Source organism: Mytilus trossulus, chromosome 3 (assembly GCF_036588685.1).
Source record: "Mytilus trossulus isolate FHL-02 chromosome 3, PNRI_Mtr1.1.1.hap1, whole genome shotgun sequence".
Classification (NCBI taxonomy): Eukaryota; Metazoa; Mollusca; class Bivalvia; order Mytilida; family Mytilidae; genus Mytilus; species Mytilus trossulus.
Genome location: NC_086375.1, coordinates 36,117,498 through 36,143,607, shown reverse-complemented (window position 1 = coordinate 36,143,607; position 26,110 = coordinate 36,117,498). Strand labels below are relative to the sequence as shown.

General features: G+C 33.0%; 1 protein-coding gene across 1 annotated transcript in view; it reads right to left on the bottom strand.

Moving 5' to 3' along the window:
- LOC134710732 (uncharacterized) overlaps window positions 1–26,110 on the bottom strand; it is a 48,764-nt gene that overhangs the window by 2,230 nt on the left and 20,424 nt on the right. Inside the window, exons 3-4 of the mRNA XM_063571124.1 lie at window positions 9,824–9,918; window positions 1,309–3,043 (exon numbers count right to left, since the gene is read on the bottom strand). Of these exons, the coding sequence (XP_063427194.1) occupies window positions 1,309–3,043; window positions 9,824–9,918 (1,830 nt within the window). The remainder of the gene's footprint in view (window positions 1–1,308; window positions 3,044–9,823; window positions 9,919–26,110) is intronic.

The following is a 26,110-nucleotide window of genomic DNA, read 5'->3' as shown; positions in this document are numbered from 1 at the left end:
ACAACGAGTTCAGATTCGTCTGAAAAATTCAGGGCAAATTAATCTAAATGAGATGAACATTTTTGCCCCCTTTTAGATTTGCTTTAAATGCCTCAGTTTCAGATATATAATCCAAAAACTGCATTTCACCCCTATGTTCTACTTTTAGCCATATCAGCCATATTGTTTAGAAGGCACGATCATCGGACACATTTTTAAAACTAGATACCTAAATGATGATTATGTACAAGCTTGGTTAAAGTTGTCTTAGCAGTTGCAAAGAAGAAGATTACTGTAAAAGATTTCAAAAATTTACGAAAAAATGATAAACGTTGACTCTAAAGGTCAACTACTCCTGAAGAGGTCAACTGACAATTTTGGTCATGTTAACTTATTTGTAGATCTTACTTTTCTGAATATTTTTGCTGTTTACAGTTTATCTCTATCTATAATAATATTCAAGATGATAACCAAAAACCGAAAATGTCATCAAAATTACAGACTCAGGGCTAGCAACCCAACAACGGGTGGTTGGATTCGTCTGAAAATTTCAGGGCAGATAGATTGACCTGATAAACAATTTTATCTCATAGCAGATTTGGTCTACATGCTTTGGTTTTAGAGATAAAAGCCAAAATCTACATTTTACCCGTATGTTCTATTTTTAGCCATGGTGGCAATCTTGGTTGGCAGGCGGGGTCATTGGACACATTTTCTAAACTTGAGACTCTAGTGATGATAATGGCCAAGTTTGGTTAAATTTGAATTAGTAGCTTCAGAGGAGAAGATTTTTGTAAAAGTTAACAGACGACAACAACGACGACGACTGATGACGGACGACAAGTGATGTGAAAAGATCACTTGACCTTTTTGCTCAGGTGAGTTAAAAAAACAATATAAATTATAAACGTAGTACATCCTTCCACCAACCCTTCCCCCACCCCGAAACAAAAGAGGCCCAAAGCAGTCATTAAGAATTTAAGATCTCTTTCCTTCCTTTCATTAAATGTTATTGAATTCAGTTGTTGTTTTTACAGGTAAAAGTATGGTCTATAGTTGTTGGTCTTTTTTTATATCGTGCTCTTTAAAAAAAAATACTTGGTGTATTCCTGATTTTAAGACTTTAATAGAGAGCCGAAAAATATCAAAAGTATATAATAACAATTATGAGTCGAAAACAAACTGACAATACCTTGTAAAACAAGAAGAATGAAAAACCATTCCGCCCAAACAATCGGAGGTGATATAAAATGCTCCGAAAGAGTAAGCACACCTTGCTCCACATAAACCAAACTTTAAATAAAAATGTACGTTTTGTAAATCACTTACCAGTATCATTTGAAGATTCGGGTTTGATTGCTAGTTGTCCAATAATATTAGCTTCTACAATTTGTTTATCTACTTCGAGGGTTTCTGGTTCTTTCGTGTCTTCTATTTTCTCCTCAGTTTCAACTTCTCTTTCTGATTCCACTGCTATCGTGTCTTGTATTTTCTCTTCAGTTTCAACCACTCTTTCTGATTCCACTGCTATTGTGTCTTGTATTTTCTCCTCAACTGAAACTTCTCTTTTTGATTCCACTGCTATCGTGTCTGGTATTTTCTCCTCAATTGCAACTTCTTTTTCTGGTTCCACTGCTATTGTGTCTTGTATTTTCTCCTCAACTGCCGCTTCTCTTTCTGATTCCACTGCTATCGTGTCTTGTATTTTCTCCTCAACTGAAACTTCTCTTTCTGATTCCACTGCTATCGTGTCTTGTATTTTCTCCTCAACTGAAACTTCTCTTTCTAATTCCACTGCTATCGTGTCTGGTATTTTCTCCTCAACTGAAACTTCTCTTTCTAATTCCACTGCTATCGTGTCTGGTATTTTCTCATCAATTGCAACTTCTGTTTCTGATTCCACTGCTATCGTGTCTTGTATTTTCTCCTCAACTGAAACTTCTCTTTCTGATTCCACTGATATCGTGTCTTGTATTTTCTCTTCAGTTGCAACCGCTCTTTCTGATTCCACTGCTATTGTGTCTTGTATTTTCTCCTCAACTGAAACTTCTCTTTTTGATTCCACTGCTATCGTGTCTGGTATTTTCTCCTCAATTGCAACTTCTGTTTCTGATTCCACTGCTATCGTGTCTTGTATTTTCTCCTCAACTGCCACTTCTCTTTCTGATTCCACTGCTATCGTGTCTTGTATTTTCTCCTCAACTGAAACTTCTCTTTCTGATTCCACTGCTATCGTGTCTTGTATTTTCTCCTCAACTGAAACTTCTCTTTCTAATTCCACTGCTATCGTGTCTGGTATTTTCTCCTCAACTGAAACTTCTCTTTCTAATTCCACTGCTATCGTGTCTGGTATTTTCTCATCAATTGCAACTTCTGTTTCTGATTCCACTGCTATCGTGTCTTGTATTTTCTCCTCAACTGCAACTTTTCTTTCTGATTCCACTGCTATCGTGTCTTGTATTTTCTCAACTGAAACTTCTCTTTCTAATTCCACTGCTATCGTGTCTGGTATTTTCTCATCAATTGCAATTTCTGTTTCTGGTTCCACTGCTATTGTGTCTTGTATTTTCTCCTCAACTGCCGCTTCTCTTTCTGATTCCACTGCTATCGTGTCTTGTATTTTCTCCTCAACTGAAACTTCTCTTTCTAATTCCACTGCTATCGTGTCTAGTATTTTCTCCTCAACTGAAACTTCTCTTTCTAATTCCACTGCTATCGTGTCTGGTATTTTCTCATCAATTGCAACTTCTGTTTCTGATTCCACTGCTATCGTGTCTTGTATTTTCTCCTCATTTTCAACTTCTCTTTCTGATTCCACTGCTATCGTGTCTTGTATTTTCTCCTCAGTTTCAACTTCTCTTTCTAATTCCACTGCTATCGTGTCTGGTATTTTCTCCTCAATTGCAACTTCTCTTTCTAATTCCACTGCTATCGTGTCTGGTATTTTCTCCTCAATTGCAACTTCTGTTTCTGATTCCACTGCTATTGTGTCTTGTATTTTCTCCTCAACTGAAACTTCTCTTTCTGATTCCACTGTTTTCGTATCTTCAACTATTTCATGACACTATATGAGGAGAATCCAAATTAGAAGCCATACTAAAGTGATTATTATCTATGTATATATTATCAAGACACATTCGTCATTTAATAAATTTCTATAGAATCATCTAAAGAGGAATGTGTGAAAATGTTAAGTATGTTATTATTGAAAATCTACTGCCTTTGTAACAAATAAACTAATAAATAGGTACTGATTTGCCGAAGATGAATTCGCTTTGCTATTGGATGTGTCCCGGTATTTATACATCATCATTCATGAATTTACTTGATATTTCTTTTTTAAGCATTATGTTGTCTTGTCGTTTGTGGTTTCAATTCTATTTTTTTTCTACATGTATGTAAAAGTTAAGATAATGATTCAACTAAATCCTTTATATAACATTTGTTTTTAAAATAAGGAAAATTACAAACATACTGAACTGAATACTGAAAATTCGAAAAAGGAAAGTTACTAATAAAATTGCAAAATCAAAAGCTCAAACACAGCTAACGAATGTCATGTTCCTCGCTTGGTACAGACATTTTCTTAATGCAACTTTATGCACAGTACTTATTTGGTTTTACACAGTAAGAAGAAAAATCGACATGATTAGAAAATACAAATTATTACACCATTACAAACACAAATATCTGATATTCTTGTAATAGTTAGAAAAAACATAAAATAACACAATTACTTACTAAATCAAAATTGTATGTTCTATTTTCTTTTAAATCAGCCTGTGATCAAATGTACATCACAAAAAAGTCACTTTTTGCGATGACACATTCATGTGACGCACAGTTCATTATTCTATTGTGGTGTACTGTCCTAAATCCATCGGAGGTGGTGTTCGTTATTACTCTATGGTGTACATCTGTTTCATTATTAATTAAGGTCTTAACTGTCAAAGGTGTTGTTTGCGTTTTTTGTACCGTAATCCTATCATGTTGCTATTTTAACGTTATTAAAAAAAGAGGGGCGAAAGATACATGAAGAATAGTCAAACTCATAAATCGAAAAAAAAACTGACAACGCAATGGCTAAACCTGAAAAAGACAAACATCTTCTAATATCTAGATAATAGTACACAAGAAACAACATAGAACAAGAATGTGTCCACAGTACACAGATGCCCCACTCGCACTATCATTTTCTATGTTTACTGGACCATGAAATTGGAATAAATTCTCTAATTTGGCATTAAAATTAGAATGGTCTTATCAAAGGGAACATGCATACTAAGTTTCAAGTTGATTGGACTTCAACTTCATTAAAAACTACCTTGACCAAAAACTTTAACCTGAAGTGTAACAGACGGACGAACGAACAGACGGACGGACGAACGAACGAACGGACGAACGGACGCACAGACCAGAAAACATAATGCCCCTCTACTATCTTAGGTGGGACATGAAAATAAAGACTGAGCAACACGAACCCCACCAAAACTGGGGGTGTTCTTAGGTGCTACGGAAGGGTAAGCAGTTCGACGCCACATTGCTATATATGCGGTATATTTGGCTAGCCGTAAAACAAGGTTCAACCAACCATTTTTCATCCTGCACCAAGTCAGGAATATAGCAGTTGTTATCAAATGGTCAGTTTCTATGTGTGTATCTGAGTGGTTTTTTTTTTTTTGTAGCAGTTCAGTATTTCTATTGATCCGCTGTTTTCCTCTCACACTAGTTGATGTTTTCCCTTCGGTTTTAATATGACTGGATTTTTTTTCGGCTTCATCGCTTTATGGATATTGAACATCAATATGCTACTGTTGCCTTTATTTAATAAATGTAAAGATGATTCAAAAGAAATTTACATGAAGAAGTTATAACATAAATGAAAACAAATGGTGTTTATAACATTTAACGCTACAATATGGAAAAAAAAACTTATTGGATTAAGTAGTTACAGTAAAATTTATTATTTGACATTAAAACAGATCTATTAAAAATTTGGAAGCATCAGATCCTTCATTTATTTGTCTTTAACTTGTTTTTGTTTTAATTGAAAAGTTAAAAATCAAACAATAAAATTGAGTATGGAAATGGGAAATGTGTCAAAGAGACAACAGCCCGACCATAAAGCAGACAACAGCAGAAGGTCACCAACAAGTCTTCAATGCAACGAGAAATTCCCGCAGCCGGAGGCGTCCTTCAGCTGGCCTCTAAACAAATATATAATAGTTCAGTGATAATGAACGCCATCCTAAACTCCAAATTGTACACAAGAAACTAAAAGTAAAAAAAAAAAAGACTAACAAAGGCCAGAGGCTCCTGACTTGGTACAGGCGCAAAATTGCGGCGGGGTTAAACATGTTTTTTGGGATCTCAATTCTCCCCCTATACCTCTAGCCAATGCAGAAAGTAAACGCATAACAATACGCACATTAAAATTCAGTCCAAGAGAAGTCCGAGTCTGATGTCTGTCAGAAGATGCAACCAAAGAAAATAAACAAAATGACAATAATACATAAATAACATCAGACTACTAGCAGTTAACAGTACTGCAACTGACATAAAAAAAAAAAAGACGCTTAGTTAACGAGTTTAATGGTCCGGAATAACACACGGCTGCAAATTGTTTTAAATGATAGAATAATATCTATATTTTAATTTCCGTCGGGTCGTAAAAAGTTTCTATGGTCACATTTTTGTATTTTATCCCTTTAATGGGGATACCCCTCAATTTACGGTTTTGGGTAGTTACCTTAAAATCCCAAAATATATTTTTTGGTTGAATTTCCCGCTTTTTTCGTAAATATTGTCTATGCACATATCATCAAGGATCATCGGAATGATGAATACATAAATATAATACCATCTCCATGTAAAACTTTAAAACTTAAAGTTGGCTGTTTTTTAGATAGAAATTTAACGCGTTTTTATTAAAAAAAAAACCAAGAAAACATACGATTCAAAAACAGTATTTGACATTTGAGAGGACAAAACATATTATTGCGATACTGCATGCAAATTTTATTGGACAAATTCCAAACTATTTTGTCAAAAACTCAAAAATAAAAACATCATTTGTACCTTTTTTTAGTACGGACATTTTCTATCCGTCATCAGCACCACCATTTATTTTTTCCTTCACAATCAATTTGATAGTTTCGATGTGATTATGTAGATTTTGTAGGAGAAGCTAATTTATTTTTGAGTGATTTGAATATATATAAAAGTTCTTTCGTGCATTTTCTGTAAATAAGTTATTTTTGGGTAATAAAATTTTGACTTTTTATAAAAGATAACCAAATCCTTCGGATAACAGGTTTTTCCAGATAATGCTATTGTGTGAAAATACATTGTATGTCAATATTTAAACTCAAAGCAATTACTATGCATGCAAATGGTCGGGGGAAAGTACTATTGAATTTTCACAGAGATTTGGTGCGTGACCACGTGATACTAAAACCAACGAGAACACGTTAACAATAAAAACAATAGGTAGGTTTTGTCATAATAGAGGCCATTCGGGATAATGGTCGGGAAAATTGACAATGATGGTATATTGGATTTGGACAGAAATTTTCCATTGCAACATGCCACCTACGGACCCCTCAAAGAGTTGTTGCAAGGGTTTTTAACTTGCAAAGAACGTGGCACTCCCTTTACATCGGATTTAATGTCCTCATTCTGATCGGACGTGACTGCGAACTTGATACATCCAACATAGCCAAACGGACGCCCCACTTCGTTTTACTGCCGGTCGGGAGAAGACCAAGTGACCATATTTCGTTTCCCCAGTCACTCTTGGGGATCTTTAAATTAGAAACAACAGAAATTCATATATGTGATCAAACTGATGGACATGTATCCTCACAACCTGACACTTTTATACGATCTCGCACTCAGTTTCTTCCTTGAAGTTTGGATATGAAAACAGGGTTTTTGTGTAAAAGAAAACCTTTAAAAACAAGTACACAAAACCGAGTCCTATAAACGTGTTGACAGTCTTTTAAGTTGTGCTTATTAATGTGAGTAATGATTTACCCATGCATAACCAAGTACTTATTGAAGTCCACACCATTGCAATTAAGTAACATAGTTACTGAAAAATTAGAATTTGAACTTGATGTCAGTTCATTGATAACGATTGTTAGTTATGGGATTTATTCTTCCATAAGAAAAAGCCTTTCTCATGTAGCACATCCTCTACATATACCGATCACTTTTACCCAAGATTGTCTCTGATGCTTACCAAACTGCCAAACTCGAGAACTAACTAGTTATTGTGACACCTTACAATTCAGACACAGTGGGGTGAAGGGATATGGAATATAGAGTTTAGCTCTGAACTCAATATAGGGGATGCCATATCTGCTGCAGGAAAATTGAAGTCTAAGTCTATGTTAAGAATTTCAGAATTACACCAAGGTGTGTCTGAAAATATCAAAGATACATTAGAAGAAAAACAATAACTTCATCCTGCCACTAGTGCTATTATGAGCTATGTCCTCGTTTTTGTATTTCTATGGAAAGTAAACCATTATAGTTTACGGTCCCGTCTTCAACACGGAGCCTAGGCTCAAAAGTTCATTTGTTAGTTAATTGATAAAAAATAACACAAAGGCGCTTCTGAACCGTATATTGTCCCTAAAGATGACAAAACATCGTAAATATGTAGCTATTACAAAATCAATCGTTTCTGTAGCAACATTCGCCCTATTACATTTGGGATTGGCAGTGCAGATATATCATGCATATGCTTATGGGAATAAGAGTCACGAACATTGATCGAAACTTTGTACTCACATTGCTTTTGTGTTTCCTATGCAAAGGTAAGACTATATCTGACGAGTTTGACCGAATCATGACGGTATTTACGCTCCAGATAGCATTTGTACTCAAAAACTGTGTTTGCTTTAAACAAACTCTGTCCTGCGCCGAACTTGTTCTTATAAAAAAGGGAAGTGTCTTGTAATGCTAATACGCGTACTGAATCCGCATATGATGACTAAGAGATTGATTCATGTCCATATTTAATGAATACTTGAGCTATTGTGTGTCGCTTTTAAAGGTTATATAAGGATCATGACTGATTTTGAATTACAACATTAAAAAATTGGCATTGCGTTTTATAATTTTTCATCCTTCCCTTAACAAATGAATGAGTTTACTTTTTTTTACTAGGATTATCCCACTACAAAAATGTTCATGCACCAAACTGACTTTGTTTTACACTCAATTGTGTTTAAACCTCGCATTCGCCTCGGGTGATTATTGTAGTATATTTTGTGTTATAACTGCTCTGTCCAGACTTTGCAAATACACAATATGTATTTATCTATAACTAGATACTAATTTTCACAAAAAACACAACCTTTAAGATGCAAATTAAAAACACTGTTTCAGCGCTTAAATTTAAATTTTTCAAAGATAGAAAAAATATTAAAATAATTTGATAAACTGGTGTTTTATAGTTTAAAAAATAATTCTGTAATAAACTATAATAGTGAAACACTATACACAATATGAAAGTTTATGGATGTGAAAAGGTCAAGGTCACTTCTTCTTTTGCTATGTCTTAAATGGAAAACAAATCAGAAGGTTCCAAATCAACGCCATTTTGTAATGGAAGCTCTTCATATAAGTAGTCAAATTTGTCGTTTTAACATCTTTTATAGCATATGCTTATGATTCAATTTGAATCATTTTTGTAGCATTCTATTGAATAAATATCAGAATATTTCTCCTTTTTGTCCTTGTGGTTGAAATATTGATATTTTTAGGTCTGACCTTTGACCTCAATTTAACAAAATTGTGACCACTCTAGATTTTTACGACCCGACTTTTCTTATTGGACACGTTTTCCTCTTTCCATCGATATAAAATTTAGGTGTGTGTTCTTCCGGACCATTAAAATTTAAAAAAAAAAATGAACTATGGTTGCAGTACTATAACTGACATGACAGCTCCAGACAGCTCCAGACAATTAAACTGATCATAAATTATTCTCTTTTAATCTGTACAGGAAGTTTTATCTAGCTCTAATTGTATAGTTGAATTGTTGATATTCACCCCATATTTATCAAGACTTAGTGCTAAATTAGTTATTTATATTACAGAACTTTCTTGGTATTCCTTATTGGAATAGTTGATATACACAGAAGTAGTATACATAAAACGACAAAGTTATTTTTCATTTTTGCTGTATATTATGAAACCGTTTTTTTTCAAAAGAGATTATTTTTTAAGGGTTGTTCATGGCTTTGTTTGGACTTGTGTTTGTTTGCTTTTTGGCCTTGAATGTTTGTCCCTTATAATTTTATTAACTATGTATTTGCATTCAGGTATCGCAGATTAAATTTATTAATTTATAGTGGGTTAATTTACTTTTTTGATTGAGTTAAGCCTTCCAATTGAAATTTTATCGTGTGTTTTTCTATGTTGTGATGTTATACTATCATAACTATTGTTTCAGAAAAAGGGAGATTGTTTGGTACCATAGAAACGTTTAATCCCGGTGCAAATGCTTGTACCTGTCCTGAGTCGGGAATCTGATGTACAGTAGTTGTCGTTTGTTTTTGTTATCCATACGTGTTTCTCGTTTTCTCGTTTTTTTCTATAGATAAAACCGTTGGTTCTCCCATTTGAATGGTTTTATACTAGTATTTATTACCCTTTATAGCTTATTGTTCGGTGTGAGCCAAGGCTCCGTGGTAAAGGCCGTACATTGACTAAAATGGTTTACTTTTATGAATTATTACTTGGAAGGAGAGGTGTCTCATTGGCACTCATACCACCTATATCTGTATCATAAAACACGTATGTACGATATAGTGAGATGGCCATACTTTACCTTTGCTTCTGTCATTTCAGTTGTTGTTACTTCCTGATTATTTTCAGCAAATGTTTTGGGAACTGTATCTTGTTTTCGGGGCAAATCAGGTATAGCTGAATCAACAAAAGTGTTAGATTAATATTAAAAAGAGTTGAAAATATATGTATACATCATAGACGTAAGACAAGAAAAGTATCAGTAAATGTTAAAGAAAGACCAATAATTATATAATTATTGCCCGTAGGACAGTGGTATTGACTGCGACAGCGATAATGACTTCGCCTTCGGCTCAGTCATTATCACTATCTTAGTCAATACCACTGTCCTGTGGGCAGTCCATATATCACGATAATGACCAGTTTTTCAAGAACTATTATGTTTATTTCATTGATAAACCATGTTTGGAAAATTCTCATAAATTCAAAACGCTTAAAGCGAACTCGCGAAATTGTACGATTTCTATAGCAAAGAGTGAAGACCAGTCGTAGTAATACTGCCATTAAATTTAGTGCAACTTTTCAGTATATAAATTCTTAATTAAGTTCTCTCTAATTTTACAATTAACGAAAAAATATAATAAACAATTCAACAACTTTTACAGGAACATGTTTTATATAAGGTATCTTTCTAAACAGAGAAGCCAAGCCCCACTGGTCATTAACAGAGAAACCACACCCCAACAGTCATTATCAAACGGAAACCACGCCCCAACGGTCATTATCAGACGTGAACCACGCACCACCGGTCCATATCATGTAAACGTTCATAAACGACCGGTTTTCTGGTCCGTTCTGTTCTGTTAACGACCGATGGATTTTATTACTGAAGATTAATGAATGTCATGTGACCCCTTTTTATCCAATAAGAGGATCTTATTTTCAATCAATATGAATTAACAATGTATAGTCTCGTATACAAATAAAGAATAAAACAAGCATACATGACCACATGATCCTGTTCGGTTCACTAAGTACCCCAAAAAAATCTGATGTATTGAAAAATTAATGTTTTTTGGTACAAGTTACATTTGTTTTATAGTTCTAAAATGTTGTACCGAGTCCAATATGCTCATGATAAAATCATCGTGAGGTTTTATGTGGGTATAAGTTGAAAAATAAACAAATACGTTTCATGTAATGAACCTTTGATAAATATTCTGTTCAACATTAGCCCAACTGACCAAGCCCTGAGTAAACAGTTGTATCAACTGTTTTTGAAATACTAGTAGACATTTTTACCTTTAATACCTTTACAAAATTTCAATCCTGGTATCTATGATAGGTTAAATTTACCTTAATTCCCTTAATTCCGCCTTTAAGTTTCAAGTCCGTAGTAGGGGGTTTTGGGGTTGTTTTTTTTTACTCATTTTAATCCCAGTGAATTGCTCTAGACGTGGAGCAAATCCCTTGACAATATGAACTGATTACTAGACTTATTGTGTAAAAGGACACTCTTACATGCTTATTCCATGCAAGGTTTGCATTGATTCCACAAGCTAACTCCTAAAAGATTCAATAGTCTGTTGTTCGTTTGATATAGTGGATAAAAATAAATGAAACTTTCCTATGAATTCACAGAAAGCTCATGATGACCAATTGGTTTCTATCTTGTTTTGTGATTTGTGCAAGAAAATACAATACTGTTTCTTTTGCATTGAGTCCACTCGAATTTGTTCGTTCTGGTTGTTGTGTAACTTTTATATTATTTAAATCAATATCATCAATATTTTCGGAACAATGTTATGGTGCTGAAATAAATGAAAATTATTTTGAACATTCACTTACAATATGAACTTCAAAATATTCTTTATTATATAGAATGTACATTTGGAAACATCAATTGTTAATAGAAACACACAGATGTACATCAAAGTTTCAGTTTTCTCATTGAGTGCATTGCGTTATTTAAAAAGTGTTTTAAAAAATATCTGAACGAATGGACGAAATCTCTTACATGCTAAAAACGAAATGATTCAGCTTTCTGTTTCCATATTAATCAATAAAAAAAGGCTAGGAAATGCCAGAGTGAAGAAAACATTATCCAAACATTTTGCATGTAAAAAACATCATCATAGATACCAAAATTGAAATTGTGTATGACAGAATCGCGGTTCATCTACAAAAGATCCATTATGGAAGCCTGTTTGTATAAAGTGGGTACAGGTACAACATATTTACACTCAATATTTTAAAGATCTTACATTTGAATGAATTAGAATATGTGAAATATTTACCAATAAGGCAGCTATCCATCAAAGATCAAATAAAGTGGAGGTACGCAATTTATAGGCAACCGTACGGTCTTCAACAATGAGAAAAAAAAATATACCGTTCAGTCGGCTATTAAAAGCTCCGATATGTACAATATATAAAAAAAGCATTTGAGACAATTAATGGCCTTGGTTGTTTTTTTATAAGAAAAAAATAATTTACAAATAAATCATGACAGACAGAAACAAACGACAACCTCTGACCTCCGAGCTTCTGTATACCCATATGCAAAAAAAGCATATGATTAACGTGCTTTTTAAAATACGGTCATGACCAAAGACAAAATGTAAAGAAAGCTACGAATATTAAATAGTTTAGATCATACAAAGGCGATTAATACTGTATAAGGCAAATTCACTATTATCTTATGCCTAATGCAATGTTTACTTAGACGATCTATACAAAGCACAAACCATATTGGTGCGAACGAAATTAAAATTCATGTATTCGACAATATGATTTATGTACGTTTATAAATTTGAATATTGCATTATGGATTAACTTAGTTTTCTTATCTGTAAGATATCACGTACGCCATTGATTTAGCGAGCCAAAATAATGTTTACATAACCGTCTTAAACAAGTTTTATTAATTTAGAAAAAGATAAGAAACAAACCTAATAGATTAACTTTGTCGCCAATATTGAAAAAACGAAATCTCCACTGTTTTATTCTATTGTCACCAACACTGATGTCTTTTAATCTTATAGTGTTTGGAAGAATCATAGCTAATTAAACATCAAACCCTGTCCTTTTTTTTCGGTAAATAAATTTCTGATAAAAAAAACGTCTGTCTCCTCCTTTTAATTTTGTACGCATGTTATTCGATACATGATCATATTTACCAAGAACAAACCAAAACCAGTTACACAGAAACATTTTGAATATTTTTGTGATTCACATGCATTATTATTGTCGCCTTTAATTTTTCCGTATATCTAGTTCATCCGTTTTGTCCGGTACGTTTCCGTTAGGTGTCCGTTTTATACGGTACTCGTCCGTTGAATGTACGTTCGACATCCGTTATGTCCGGTACTTTTCCGTTGCTCGTACGTTGCATATCAGTTGTGTGTCCGTTATTCGTTACACGTCCGTTTTATTTGGTCAGTACATCAACGGACTCCCAACTGATAACAATTTTGTCAACGGACAACTTTTATTTTCATCCGTTAGGCGTCCGTCCGATAAGAAGTGACCGAGGCTTTAGGCGTCCGTTCGTGCTATCCGGTAATGTATGACCGTGGATGAAGATACATAAAAAACACTTTCGGAAAAAATGACTTTTTAGACTATAATAAAAAGTTCTGTTCTTGTCTTCTTTAGTGGAAAATTTCTTTAATTTGAAACGTGTGAGCGTCTCAGTCGGTTTAAGGACAGAATTTACTTATCTATATACTGATAATGGACAACTTAAAATGTGTTTTATTTATAAAAATGCACATGAGTAATAACATGAAAAGGACCTTAATAAAAAAAAAAGCTTAAATTCTGAATATCTAAAATAGAAAATTATATTCCATTATTCGTCAGTATATTTTTGATTTCAACAGATGCACTATGATTAAGGTTTGTTAATAAACAAAAACTAACGGTGAAACCTGTTTTCATTGTTTTGATAGTGATTTATGATATAAAATCTTTTATCGTAATAAAGCAATAACTCTCAAGCCGTCTAGTAAGGTAATTGCAAAATAGAAGTAAAACTGCAACCTAGGTGACACATAAAGCTGAAAAAAATGAAACCCACCAAAATCCGCGGATAATCTCATTTGCTTCGGTAAGATAAGCGGGTCCTGCTCTACATATAACACACACCGTGTTCCTTATGTAAGAACAAAATCAGCAATAATATAATTGGGTATGTCAAATTCGATGTAAAAGGACGGGATTGTGGTTTCGACAATAAAAAACATATCATTCTTCATCTGTTTGACTCAGCGGAATACAAATTAACATTGCCGTATGTTATTTGATGTTTTGAAGGTTTGATTTCAACTATTTACTTGGAACTCTTTTTGAATAAGCTACCTTGTAATCAACAACCCACTATCGAGGAAATCATGATTGAAAGTTCATCGAAATTCTAACAAAGAAACAAACCCTTAGCACTGTGATATCCTACATAACTGGTATAAACTGTCCTCAAATTTAGAAAATCTGGATAAACAATTTTTTTTCTATAAACTATCAGGAATATGTATTGAGCGTCAATTTTGAGTCTCTTGTAGACAAAATACGAGTCTGACATACAAAGTTTTAAGCATGGTATCTTGCGTAGTTATTTGTATGCATAATGTTTCTTTATATATATTAATGGTCGATTATATGGAAGTTCAATTTTAATGTTATTTAGTTGACTTCGTTTGACTTTAGTTTACCTCAGAAAAAGTCTTGGAACTCTATATTAAAGAGTTATTAAAAAAATAGTGTGAATTTGTAATGATATCACAAAATACTGAACTCCGAGGAAAATTCAAAAAGTCAAGTCCTTAATCAAATGACAAACAAAATCAAAAACTAAAACACATCAAACGATTGGATAAGAACTGTCATATTCCTGACTTAGAACAGGCATTTTCTTATGTAGAGAATGATGGATTGACTCTAGTTTTGTAGCGCTAAACCTATCACTTGTACGACAATTACATCAAATTCAAAAAAAGAGAGACAAGAAATATTGGTAATCCATTGCAATAAAATAGTTTAAAGACAAAGGGTAAAGATATACCATAGTATGCTTCTTATCCCCCATACACCACAAAGAGTATTACAACCATTGATTGCGCCTGAAACTGAGGGAAAATAACTTATTAAGTGTATGTAATTGGAAGAAAAACAACAATTGTTGAAACGTGTAAGACTTATACTTTCAGCATTTGCATTGTAGCGTGGCTCATAGAAAAAATAAAATTATTTATTGAACCAAAATCTTGAAATTCTTTACCCTCTTACCTTGAGCGTATGTTTTTCAAAAACTAATAATTAAATCAATTGAAGTAACAATCTCCACATTTCCTATTTTCTCAATACTACATATCTATATCAATCCCGGGTATACATCCAACACTGTCGATTGCAGCTTATGTTATACACAGGTAAACTATTAACCTGTTCATTTAAAGTTTCTTATTACTGCTTTTATGTTGTATTCTGCATTGTCATGCAAAACAGTGACGTTTAAGAAGGAAGTGTACCGGCTTAATCACTATGATGGTTACGGGAATTTCTCGCTGCATTGCAGACCTTTTAATGACCTTCTGTTAGTGTCTGTTATATGGTCGGGTTGTTGTCTCTTTGACACATTACCCATTTTCATTCTCAATTTTATTTACATAAATAAGGCTCTTTTAATATAAATTATACCTTTCCTTTTCTCGTTTGAATAGTTTTACATTGTCATTTCGGGGCCTTTTATAGCTGACTATGCGGTTTTGGCTTTGTTGATTGTTGAAGGCCGTACGGTGACCTATAATTGTTAATTTCTGTGTCAATTTTGTTTCTTGTGAAGAGTTGTCTACCTGGCAATCATACAACATCCTCTTTTTATATTTAGGGTATTTTTATGGGCAAATATGGTAGTATCTCTTTTTAAACCTTGAGGTGTAATAACACTAAATCATAGCACGTCATATCCGGTGTCCTACAAAAAAGGGGCAAAAAAAATATTCCCTTGACACTTGTAGGAAAAAAGTAGAAAAACAAAATTACCAAACACTAAGGAAAAGTCAAAGCAAAAAGTATTTTATTAAACGGAAAAATTAAAAGCTCAAACACAACAAATGAATGGATAATAACTGTCACCTTCCTGACTTGGTACAGACATTTATTATGTAGAAATTGGTGGATTAAGCCTGGTTTTATAGCTAGGCTAGCTATAATCTCATTTATACGAAAGTAAACCTAAATTCCATTCCACAGCGATGTGTGAACAAAACAAACAGACATGATAGGTACACATAAATTTTACATTTCATTTCGGTAAATACAAATCTGGTCCATACACATATACACGGGCTGTTTCAATGCACCATCACTTTTTCATTGGTGATTCTATAGAAAATTTTGCAAACTTTAGGGAAAATGTATAGCCATGTTAATATGTCCATTCACTGTTAAAAGTCTTTGAAATGACTGCCGCTTAGTGGCAATGGCGGAAAGGGTGACAACCGCTATTGCTTGCAATAACAATTCTAGTTCTTTTTGTTGTTTTCATAGAATACATCAGAAAAGAGGGAAACATTTGATTTGTTGAGTTCCAGTGATGCTTATTATCTTATAGGAAATGACATATTATGTGAAATCTTGTCTGTAATACTGCACAAGATAAAACTGAGCTCATGCCAAGTATTTCTTTTTTTGAAACAAAGATATACACCGAGAAATTTATTAAAAGTGCAAACTCAAAAGGGATTAATAAGGGAAAACAATGGTAGTATTATACCTTTGATAAATAATAAACGTTAGATGTCATCCTTGCTTTGGACAGCTAAAACTACCTCAAAACCAATTGCGCGATCTCTGATAGACATTACGTAAAGACGATAAGAAAATATATCTATATGTAGGTAAATATTTGATACCACCAGATACAAATCAATCTTAAATTAGTATGTACGTTTTTAAAACTCAAGTACTAGTATTATGTAATTGGTTTACTCGGTTTTCTTATTTGTCCGATATCACGTACGCCAATGACGAAAGTTTAATATGCAAACCAAAGTAGTGTTTACTTTAAAGTCATAAATATCAGTATGTCTTATTTCAAACTGAGGGGCACTCAGCTGATATAAATTTGTGCATGAAGCTATTGTTACTTGCTAATAACAAATGATTTTACTACAACTATGAATAGATTTAACTGGACTTTATACTGAAAATGTGTAAACAAATAATGTATCTTTCAGTACTTCTGATCCATTTAGTTTGGCATGTTTGTGGTTAGGGAGGATGGATATTCATGAAGGACCTGTAGTTCATCACTAAATTAAGCTCTTTGACTAAGTGTATTAGCTAAGTGCTTTGCTTTGAACTAACTTCATTGTTAAGTTATTATTTTTTGGGGGAAATGAAGATATGACAGACAAATCACATTTGCAAAAGGAATGATTTAAGTAGGTGGAGAAAAGCATTTGATCCAACATGTTTTGTCTAGAGGCAAGAAATTAAAAAAAAACCACAAATTTACCAAACGATGCTTCTCTTGCTACAACAAAAGGATGCTAGGTAGTTTTGTTTCACCTTTGTGAACATCTGTATCTCTTGCTACAACAATAGGATGCTTGGCAGTTTTGTTTCACCTTTTTGAACATCTGTACTGCCTATTGATGACTCAGACCTGATCGATCGTAAATTGTCATTCACTATCTAAGAGAAAAAGACAAAATTAATAAGGCTTATCTTGCTTAATTGATTTTTATTATTATATTTTTTTGTTCAGCATTTCTCGTGTTTATCAGTCATTCGTAAATTTCTTAATTTGTGTGAATTTGTGTCAGAATTACCCCAACCAAACTAGCTTACTGTACTGGTTACACTTTTATTTGTATCCATTTAACCAAAAAAATCTTGAAACAAGAATATTTTGCAATACCTTTTTCATTTTGAACACTAAAACTTTAAGTTTAAGATGATTAGAACAGATAACAAGTATGTAGATGGTCTTTTTTATTTTATCAGTTGACTTTTGTAGCAGTTATGAATCTTTAAAGCATGCCGACAAACCTTCTTTTATTGAGATCGTTTGGATACTGGTCAAATCGGTTTTTTTACTTTGACAAGTCTTTAGAGAAGGCGTTTTCATAGAGAACTAATAAAACACGTAACACAAAAAAAACCTTTCTAACTCATCTAGCCTTAAGCATCATCTGTTGCATTGTCATTATTGTGTTCATCTCAAAATCAAAGATGCAGAACATATGTTTTCATAATTATATAGTTTCAATCTGACTTTGATTTGAAATCCTTTTAATCAAACCTGTCTTTTCTGTAAAATTCGTTGGATAAAAATTATTACTACCAACCCCTTCCCTATGCCTTTTTTTATAATGTTACAATTTTAACAAAATAGAATAAATAGTACAATGGAATCATGAAAATATTTAAAAAGCCATTTATATGGTGTTTCAATACGATCTGCGAAAGGCCGGTATGATTTATTTCTGTATGTGTTTCCCAATATATCATACAGTTCCTCTAGAAAAAACAGAAACTTGTTAAACTGTGTAACCATTTATTCAACCTCCTGTGGTAAAAAACGTCAAACTCTTTTTATATGTAATCGTCGTTAGCTTCATTTTGTCTGGTCTATTTTTGCTTTCCTAAATTCAAATTTATGATAAGTCTCCTGAATAGTAAAGAATTTAAAAAGACGGTCATTTTTTTGTCTCTTTGACACATTCCCCAATTTGTATTATCAATTTCAGTTGAATATTTAAGAAAAATGACATATTTAATAAAACAGCTAATGGAAAGATAATCTGATTGGCCAAAAGATCATATCTACAATCGTATATTTGTGACCAGCTCAAACTGTTTGGATTAGTGAAAAGATAACTTTCTTTACGTTACTTTCAGATAGAATCTTATATTCTCATTTTCCATTTAATACCACAACTTGTTTAAAACTCAATATATTTGCAATACCACAAAAATACGAGTAATTTCTGCTTTGAATGCGTAGATTGTAAGACCTGGTAAATGAATAAATACTAAATTTTGAAATGTTTTTTTTTTAAATATTATTCATAAAGAATATTTCACCGAATGTAGATGTATTTGAAATATAAAACACATAAAATCCAAAGTTTAACTTTTTTCCTGAAATCATTTTCGGCAATAGGTTAAATAATTTTGTTATGCATGATCATATATGCGAAGTTTAATATTTCTGACCTTGATTCCTCGCCAACATTTCTGTATTAGCTGAACATCACAGCATATGCTAAGTTGATGTTAGCTTATACAAAAATGAATTCAGGTTATACTTAAATGAATTTAGCTTATGCTAAAATGTATTTAGCTTATGCTAAAATGAGTTTAGCTTATGCTATTCAGTCAGCATAAACCTAAATGGGGTTAACATGATTATGACCCTGATTCCGAGCCATAGTATGCGTAATGCCTAGTCATTTGACGAATGTCTTGAATATAAGCTTAACGCATAATTTCACTTATGTTCCCTTATATATATATATTTGCAAATATTTTCCTTTTTGTGCACATAATTATATATTAAAAAATTAAACACACAAAAAGAGTTTTAAAAGCAGCAAAAAAAGGGACACGTTTTATCATCAGCATATATATCAATTTGACTGTCAATGTTTTCTAATAGTAAATCACTTACCAAAAAAAAATCCAAATTTTTATCATTGAGGCACTCAAAATTTCAAAAACTTAGAATTGGACATAATTTATCCAACACAAACATTCTGTTTGCCAAAAGACAGATAAGATTAAAACCAACACAATTGGCGGTAAACATATGGTCTTATTTAATTACATCTTAAAAAAAGAGGATTGCTTCATAAAGAACAAACTAACGACAAAATAGTAGGAATTTTAAAATGGAAAAATTCTTATACGTTTTCCGTCATCCATCGTTATGGCAAACTTTTTAAACTTGAAGCTCAAATTGAAATGAGCCGGATTAAAAATGTCTCTTTGAATCACAATTGATCTACGTTGAGTTCTAACATCTAGTTTATAAACCGTACTTGTGTTATTTTCGAGCAATAATAGTTCACCATCGTCAATATGCAGAACGCTACAACATATCGTTAAATCAAGACTTGAATAACACTTTGATGTATTCCATCCTCTTTCATTTGAAATGCAATGAATGTCATTAGCTCTTCTGTCTGTGTAAAAAAACGATTCACACCGTCAAAATCTAAATCAAATATGGAATCAGAGAGCCTAAATTCTGATAAAATCGTGCCATTGAATTCAATAGAACATAACCATATACCATTGTTAGACACCGCAAATAGAAATATTTGACCACCTTTGCACGATATCCGTTTTAATTGTGTAACATGAAACAAGCATTTTGGATGCTTCAGTGTAATTGTTCTGCAAACTCTTTGGAGTTTCGTATCAATTACCGTGATCACATTACAGCTCTTTTTTGACACCAGTAGGGCAAAGTTATCAACCATGGCAATTGAACCCGCATCGAAGATGATACCTTGGCTTGTTTCTTCAGATAATTCGATCTGGTTAATCTCTCAAGATTGTAAATGAAATATTCGAAGACAATGGATTCTTAACTTTGGCCGAATTTCAGAAGGAACACATGCCTCAACAACAATGCGTCCGTCTTCGTTGAAACAAAATGCACCTAACGTAGAATTAATACCAGCTGTAAGTTCCTGATAACGAGGGAGTGGACTCTGACTAGTTCTTATTTTTACTTTGATTTGTGATTGTTTGCATTTATCGTCCGAACTGGTGGTGGCAGATATAACTTTGGATCTTGCTTTTTCGTTCATGTTTTCGAAAAGTTTATCGAGGTTTTTTGTACCTTCAGGCGGCAATACATCCAGTGGTACTGTAAGCAAGTCCTTTTTTATCTGACCGACTTGATTCTCACTTGTTGCTTGTGTTGTATCCAGATGTTTTACTGCATGGAATATATTGGTTTCAGAAGAACTGCTTTCCAGCATGCAGAGCCATTTCATATTTTCCTGCAGACTTTGCTTTAAGTATGACAACTGTTCGCCATTATCTTTATTTCGTATTACTATTTTTTCGTACTCCTGGTCGAGGTTGTTTTCGATTTGCATTATGTGCTCGTTAAAGCACTTGATAAATTCCTTTAAATGGTTTGATGTACTCTCTTTTTCAGTACTGATTTTGGACAATTGCTGCTCATTTTCGATTTGTGTCTTTTCAAGAATACTTGTGAATTTCATCATTCTTTCTTTCAGGTCAGTTATTGCAGCACTTTCTCTGACGCCTTCTGCAGCCGTTTCTATTTCAACTATTTTATTGCATTTTCTATGCTTATCTGATAAGCATTCGTGGCAAATAAATTCATCATGTCCTATGCAAAACAGAATAAGTTTTTTATTCGCATGTGAGCAGCAGCTTTTCGGTATTTTTTTTCTAAAAGAGGATGCATTTTTAATCGAAACGACGTCATGTGCAACCACAAATCGTCTGTGTGCTTTGCCGCAACTTTGACAAACAGCTTCATTACAGTCATTACACCATTGCTCCGCCACCTCTTCATCATTTTCTCTAAGACAACATTCGCACAGCTCAACACTAGCCATAACTGAAATAAAATCTTCTTATTTTCTATTAATCATGCTTCGAATTTTTTTTATAGTTTTTTTTGTACTGTAAACCAATGTACATTGTACAACGATAAGGGCTGTAAAGCGTTACCATTTATGTTTAACCTTGTCACACTCTGTTTGGGCTATATCCGCGGCAAAAGTAAATAATTTTCAAAAGTAGTTGTCGTTGGTTGCCGTATTACATATTTGTTTTTCGTATTTTAACGTGTACATTAACTATGACGTTGTTTCTAGTATAAATTGATTTAAATTTTGTCATGTAAGGACTTTTTACACCATACTATAACATTTTGTCCATTTTTGAAGGTCGTTGAAGAACCTACTGTCTCATATAATATGTTTAATTTTTCTTAAACTAATAGCTCATGACTAGTCATTAGATCGGATATTCTTGTATATTATAAAAAGACAAACACGATGTTATCATACAATTAAATGTATGCATTTAAAACCTCAAAAAGAAACTTATGAATTCTGTCATAAACACATGTTAGCTGTAAATTTACTGCACACAAAGAAATTGTTCTAGCACGGATGGTTTATCAAGACTGCTTATTGCAAAATGTCCCCTGCGTTTTTCATTTATGAGCATAGTACATATTTTTCTCCTCTTAATTTGAAATTTGACTTCTTTTGCTGAGAAAACGATTTCAGTCATGTTGTATACTGACGACAAAGGGGCAAACAATGAAATGCACGTGAGTGAAAATAAGCCAAATTTAAATCTTGGATTCTGGTTAATGGTTTATTTGAATTATCCCATGATTGGAAATTTGTTGCAGCTCTCAATAATCTAGTGTCAGGACCGTTAATCTGGTGAAATTAAGCTGTTTGTTTTCTTTTGTTTAGTAATTTTCCAAAATACCATTTTTGCCAAGTCGTTGTCGGTTTAGTTTGGCCCTATTCGATTGAATGTCATTTCAGTAGTCTTTGACCTGATTACTTTTCTAATAAATAGTATGTCCTTTCGCAAGAAGCGTTTTTGTTTGTTTTTTGTTTCTCTTCTAAATCCGTAGCAAGTTTACTATCACAATGTTTACGTAATTTGCTTTATTTCTTTGTCAAGTACATACCATAATAATGGCTAAAATATTTTAGACACTGAACTAATCTTATTAAGGTATAGACTGTACATTTAAACATTGTTAAATACATTTTTCGGGTCAACTGATTTAATATAATGATATTCTTTATAATTTGTATGTAACAATGTAAGAACAGTAAAGGATTGTTCCAATGAAGATAAAAATAAATGCAGAGCTTCTGACCAAAGTTAAATACCGTTCATTTACAATTGTAACTACGATACAATGCATATGAAACACTGCATTTACTGACCCAGACTTACATTTAGATGATGTTAACGTAACTATTATTGCTAACATAGTTCGTATCTGTTTTAAAACATATGTGTATAAGAATGCTGTAATTTTTTTTAATGGTCTACTCAATACAAAAGGATACGAATCAATCTGATTCATCTGAAAAGGCATAGAAATTAAAACAATTTGTGAATATGCGTAAAATATATTCCAACAAATCTGGATAATCTTAAACCTGGATATTATGAAAATACATTTATTTAAATTTCAGATCTCTCTCGAAACATATTGTATTACATGCTGAGAATATTTGTTCACAAAATCAACTGGTAACCTATACCTACCTAATCGCTACCGAAATTTAAAAATAATGAAAAGTTTTTTTATGTCCTTTTGTATAATGTCAAGATGAGATAATGAAAGTTTGTAAAAACAGTGTTTCCAATAAATGGCTGAAGGACACCTACGGGTGCGGGAATTCTCGCTACATTGAAGACCCATTGGTTGCCTTCGGCTGTTGTCTGCTCTATGGTCGGGTGGTTGTCGCTTTGACATATTCACCATTTCCTTTCTCAATTTTACTTATTCTGCCCTGAATAAAATGTTATCTCTTGAAATTACTTGCCGTTGGTCGTATACTTGTTGTAATGTGAAGTTGATTAATTAAAGAAATATAAAGTTGCTTTCTTGTATTCAATGAACTGTTATCACAGAGACATATCTCGCATTTTTGTGATTCTTATTATGCAAATGTTGAAATTATTGGCAATACAAGTAAGGCTAATATTCACAGCCTTTTTGGAATTTTGGATCCTCAATGCTCTTCAACTTTGTATTTGTTTGGTTTCAACCCATTTCGATATGAGTGTCATTAATGAGTCCTATGTAGACGAAACGCGCGTCTGGCGTACTAAATTATAATCCTGGTACCTTTGATAACTATTTACACCACTTGGTCGATGCCTCTGCTGGTGGACGTTTCGTCCCAGAGGGTATCACCAGCCCAGTAGTCAGCACTTCGGTGCACACCATTTTGGATTTATTGGTCCTCAATGCTCTTCAACTTTGTATTTGTTTGGCTTTTAAACTATTTTGATCTGAGCGTCACTGATGAGTCTTATGTAAACGAAACGCGTGTCTGGCGTATAAAATTATAATCCTGGTACTTTTGATAACTATTGAGATGAATATCAATTATGTGGTCATTTTTATAAATTTCCTTTTTCCTAAATTATAATCCTGGTACCTTTGATAACTATTGTAGCAAATATTTTTCTAATATTTGGAAAATCTATGCATGATGATTTATTTATGAATAAATCAGTTTGATTTATGAAGTTCATACATTGTTTTCTTCATTTTATCAGATTTCCTCATTTTATCAGATTCCCTCATTTGTATAAACCTACAGAATTTAATACTGTTACAGACGAAACTATAAAAAGGCCATACAGATCAAATCTTTGTAAATCACACATTTCTTCCAAAACAAGAATTTTACTAACATAACCTGACGTAATAGAATTGATTTCCATAGAAAGACTTTATGAACACACGCAATGATAAGCTTAAGAATCCAAGCTATGATTCTATATAAGCAAAACAAATCGCCATTATTACATAAATCCTAAAATTAATGGGAAATTTTTTATACGCTTTCCAGCATTCGTCGTTATTTCAAATTTTTAACTTCTGACTCACGTTGAAATGACTTGGATCAACAATGACGTTTTGAATTAAAATCGACCGACGTTTACGTGTTACATCCAGCTTATACACTGTCTTTGTGTTTTTGTCGAGCAGCAAAACCTCATCCTCGACAACATGTAGTATGCTACAACCTTCGCTTCAATTAGGACTTGAGTAACATTTTTTATTCTGTTGCATATGAAATGAAATGGTCATTGCCATTCTTGTCTGTGTAAAAAAAGCTTTGTCAACCGTCAAAATCCAAATGAGCTACTGAATATGAAAGACTTATTTCAGATAAAATCGTACTGTTAAAGTCAATGGAACATGAACGTTCCCCATGGTAAAAATTTGTTAAAAGGAATTTCTCATCTTTGCAAGTCATCCATTTTATTTGATCAATCTTACCGAGACCATTGGAGCCTGCGTGTAAATCCTTCTGCAAATTCTTTGCAGTTTTATATCAATTACTATGACTCCTCTGACATACGCTTCCGACGCCAGTAAGACGAGCGTAATAAATATGCAAATTGATCCTCTTTTCATGTTGTTTCTACCGAATTTTAAAAGTTTTATCTGTTTTGACTGACTAGTTTTTAAATCAAATATCCGAGAACAATGGGTCAATGCATTCGATTCGTCAACTACCATATACGATCATCTTCAGTGATACAAAATGCCCCATGTGTCTGATAGAAGCTCTAAGATAATAGAGGTGTTGGTTGGCTTGTATTTTTTAACTTTCATTTGTGACTGATTGTACTCCTTAGACGACACAGTTTTAACTTTAGTTATTTCGCCTATGTCTTGAAAAAGTTTATCAATATATTTCGTACCTTCAGGAGGTAAAACATCTAGTGGTATTCTTACCTAGCCATTTATCATTTTATCGATTTGTTTTTCATTTGATACTTGTACCAAATGGAATATATTACTTTCTGAGGAATAACCTTCTAACAGACACAACCAGTCAATACTTTCTTGTAGATTTTTCCAAAGGTTAAATAAACTGTTATGCATTATCTTTACGTTGTTTTTCTATTTCTTTGTATTTGGGAAGTGCTTTTATATGGCCAGCTGCGCTTTTTTTCCGGCACTGATCTTAGACAATTGCTGCTCGTTTTCGAGTCGTTTCTTTTCGAGACTATTTGTCATTTTCTTCATCCTATCCTTCAGTTCAGTAATTGCAGCACTGTATTTGACGCCTACGGCAGCATTTAATATTTCCAAAATATTTTTGCAAGTTCTATGATCGATGTTCTGACAAACATTCATGATAAATCAACATATCGTATTCCATGCAAAACAAAATATATTTCTTATTGTCATGTGCAAGACAATTGTTTTTGTGTAATTTTACTACAAGCAGGTGCATCTTTTATTGATATGACGTCATGAGCAACGGCAAATCTTCTGTGAACTTTACCACAGCCTCGACAAATCGGCAAACAGCTTTACTACATTCATTACAGCATTGATCCGCAACCTCTTCTTCATTTTCACGAAGACAACCCTTACATAGCTCAACACCAGCCATGACTGAAAAAGAATCAACGTATATTCCATTAATCGTGTTTTTTAGGACTTATCTTTTGTTCAGTTATCCGGACCTGATATGGAAAGATATGCAAAAGAGTAATAAAAATGAAGTATAAATATTTTAAGCTTCAATCAAGACCACTTGTATCAATTTAAAAGTATAAAAGTAAATAAAACAAT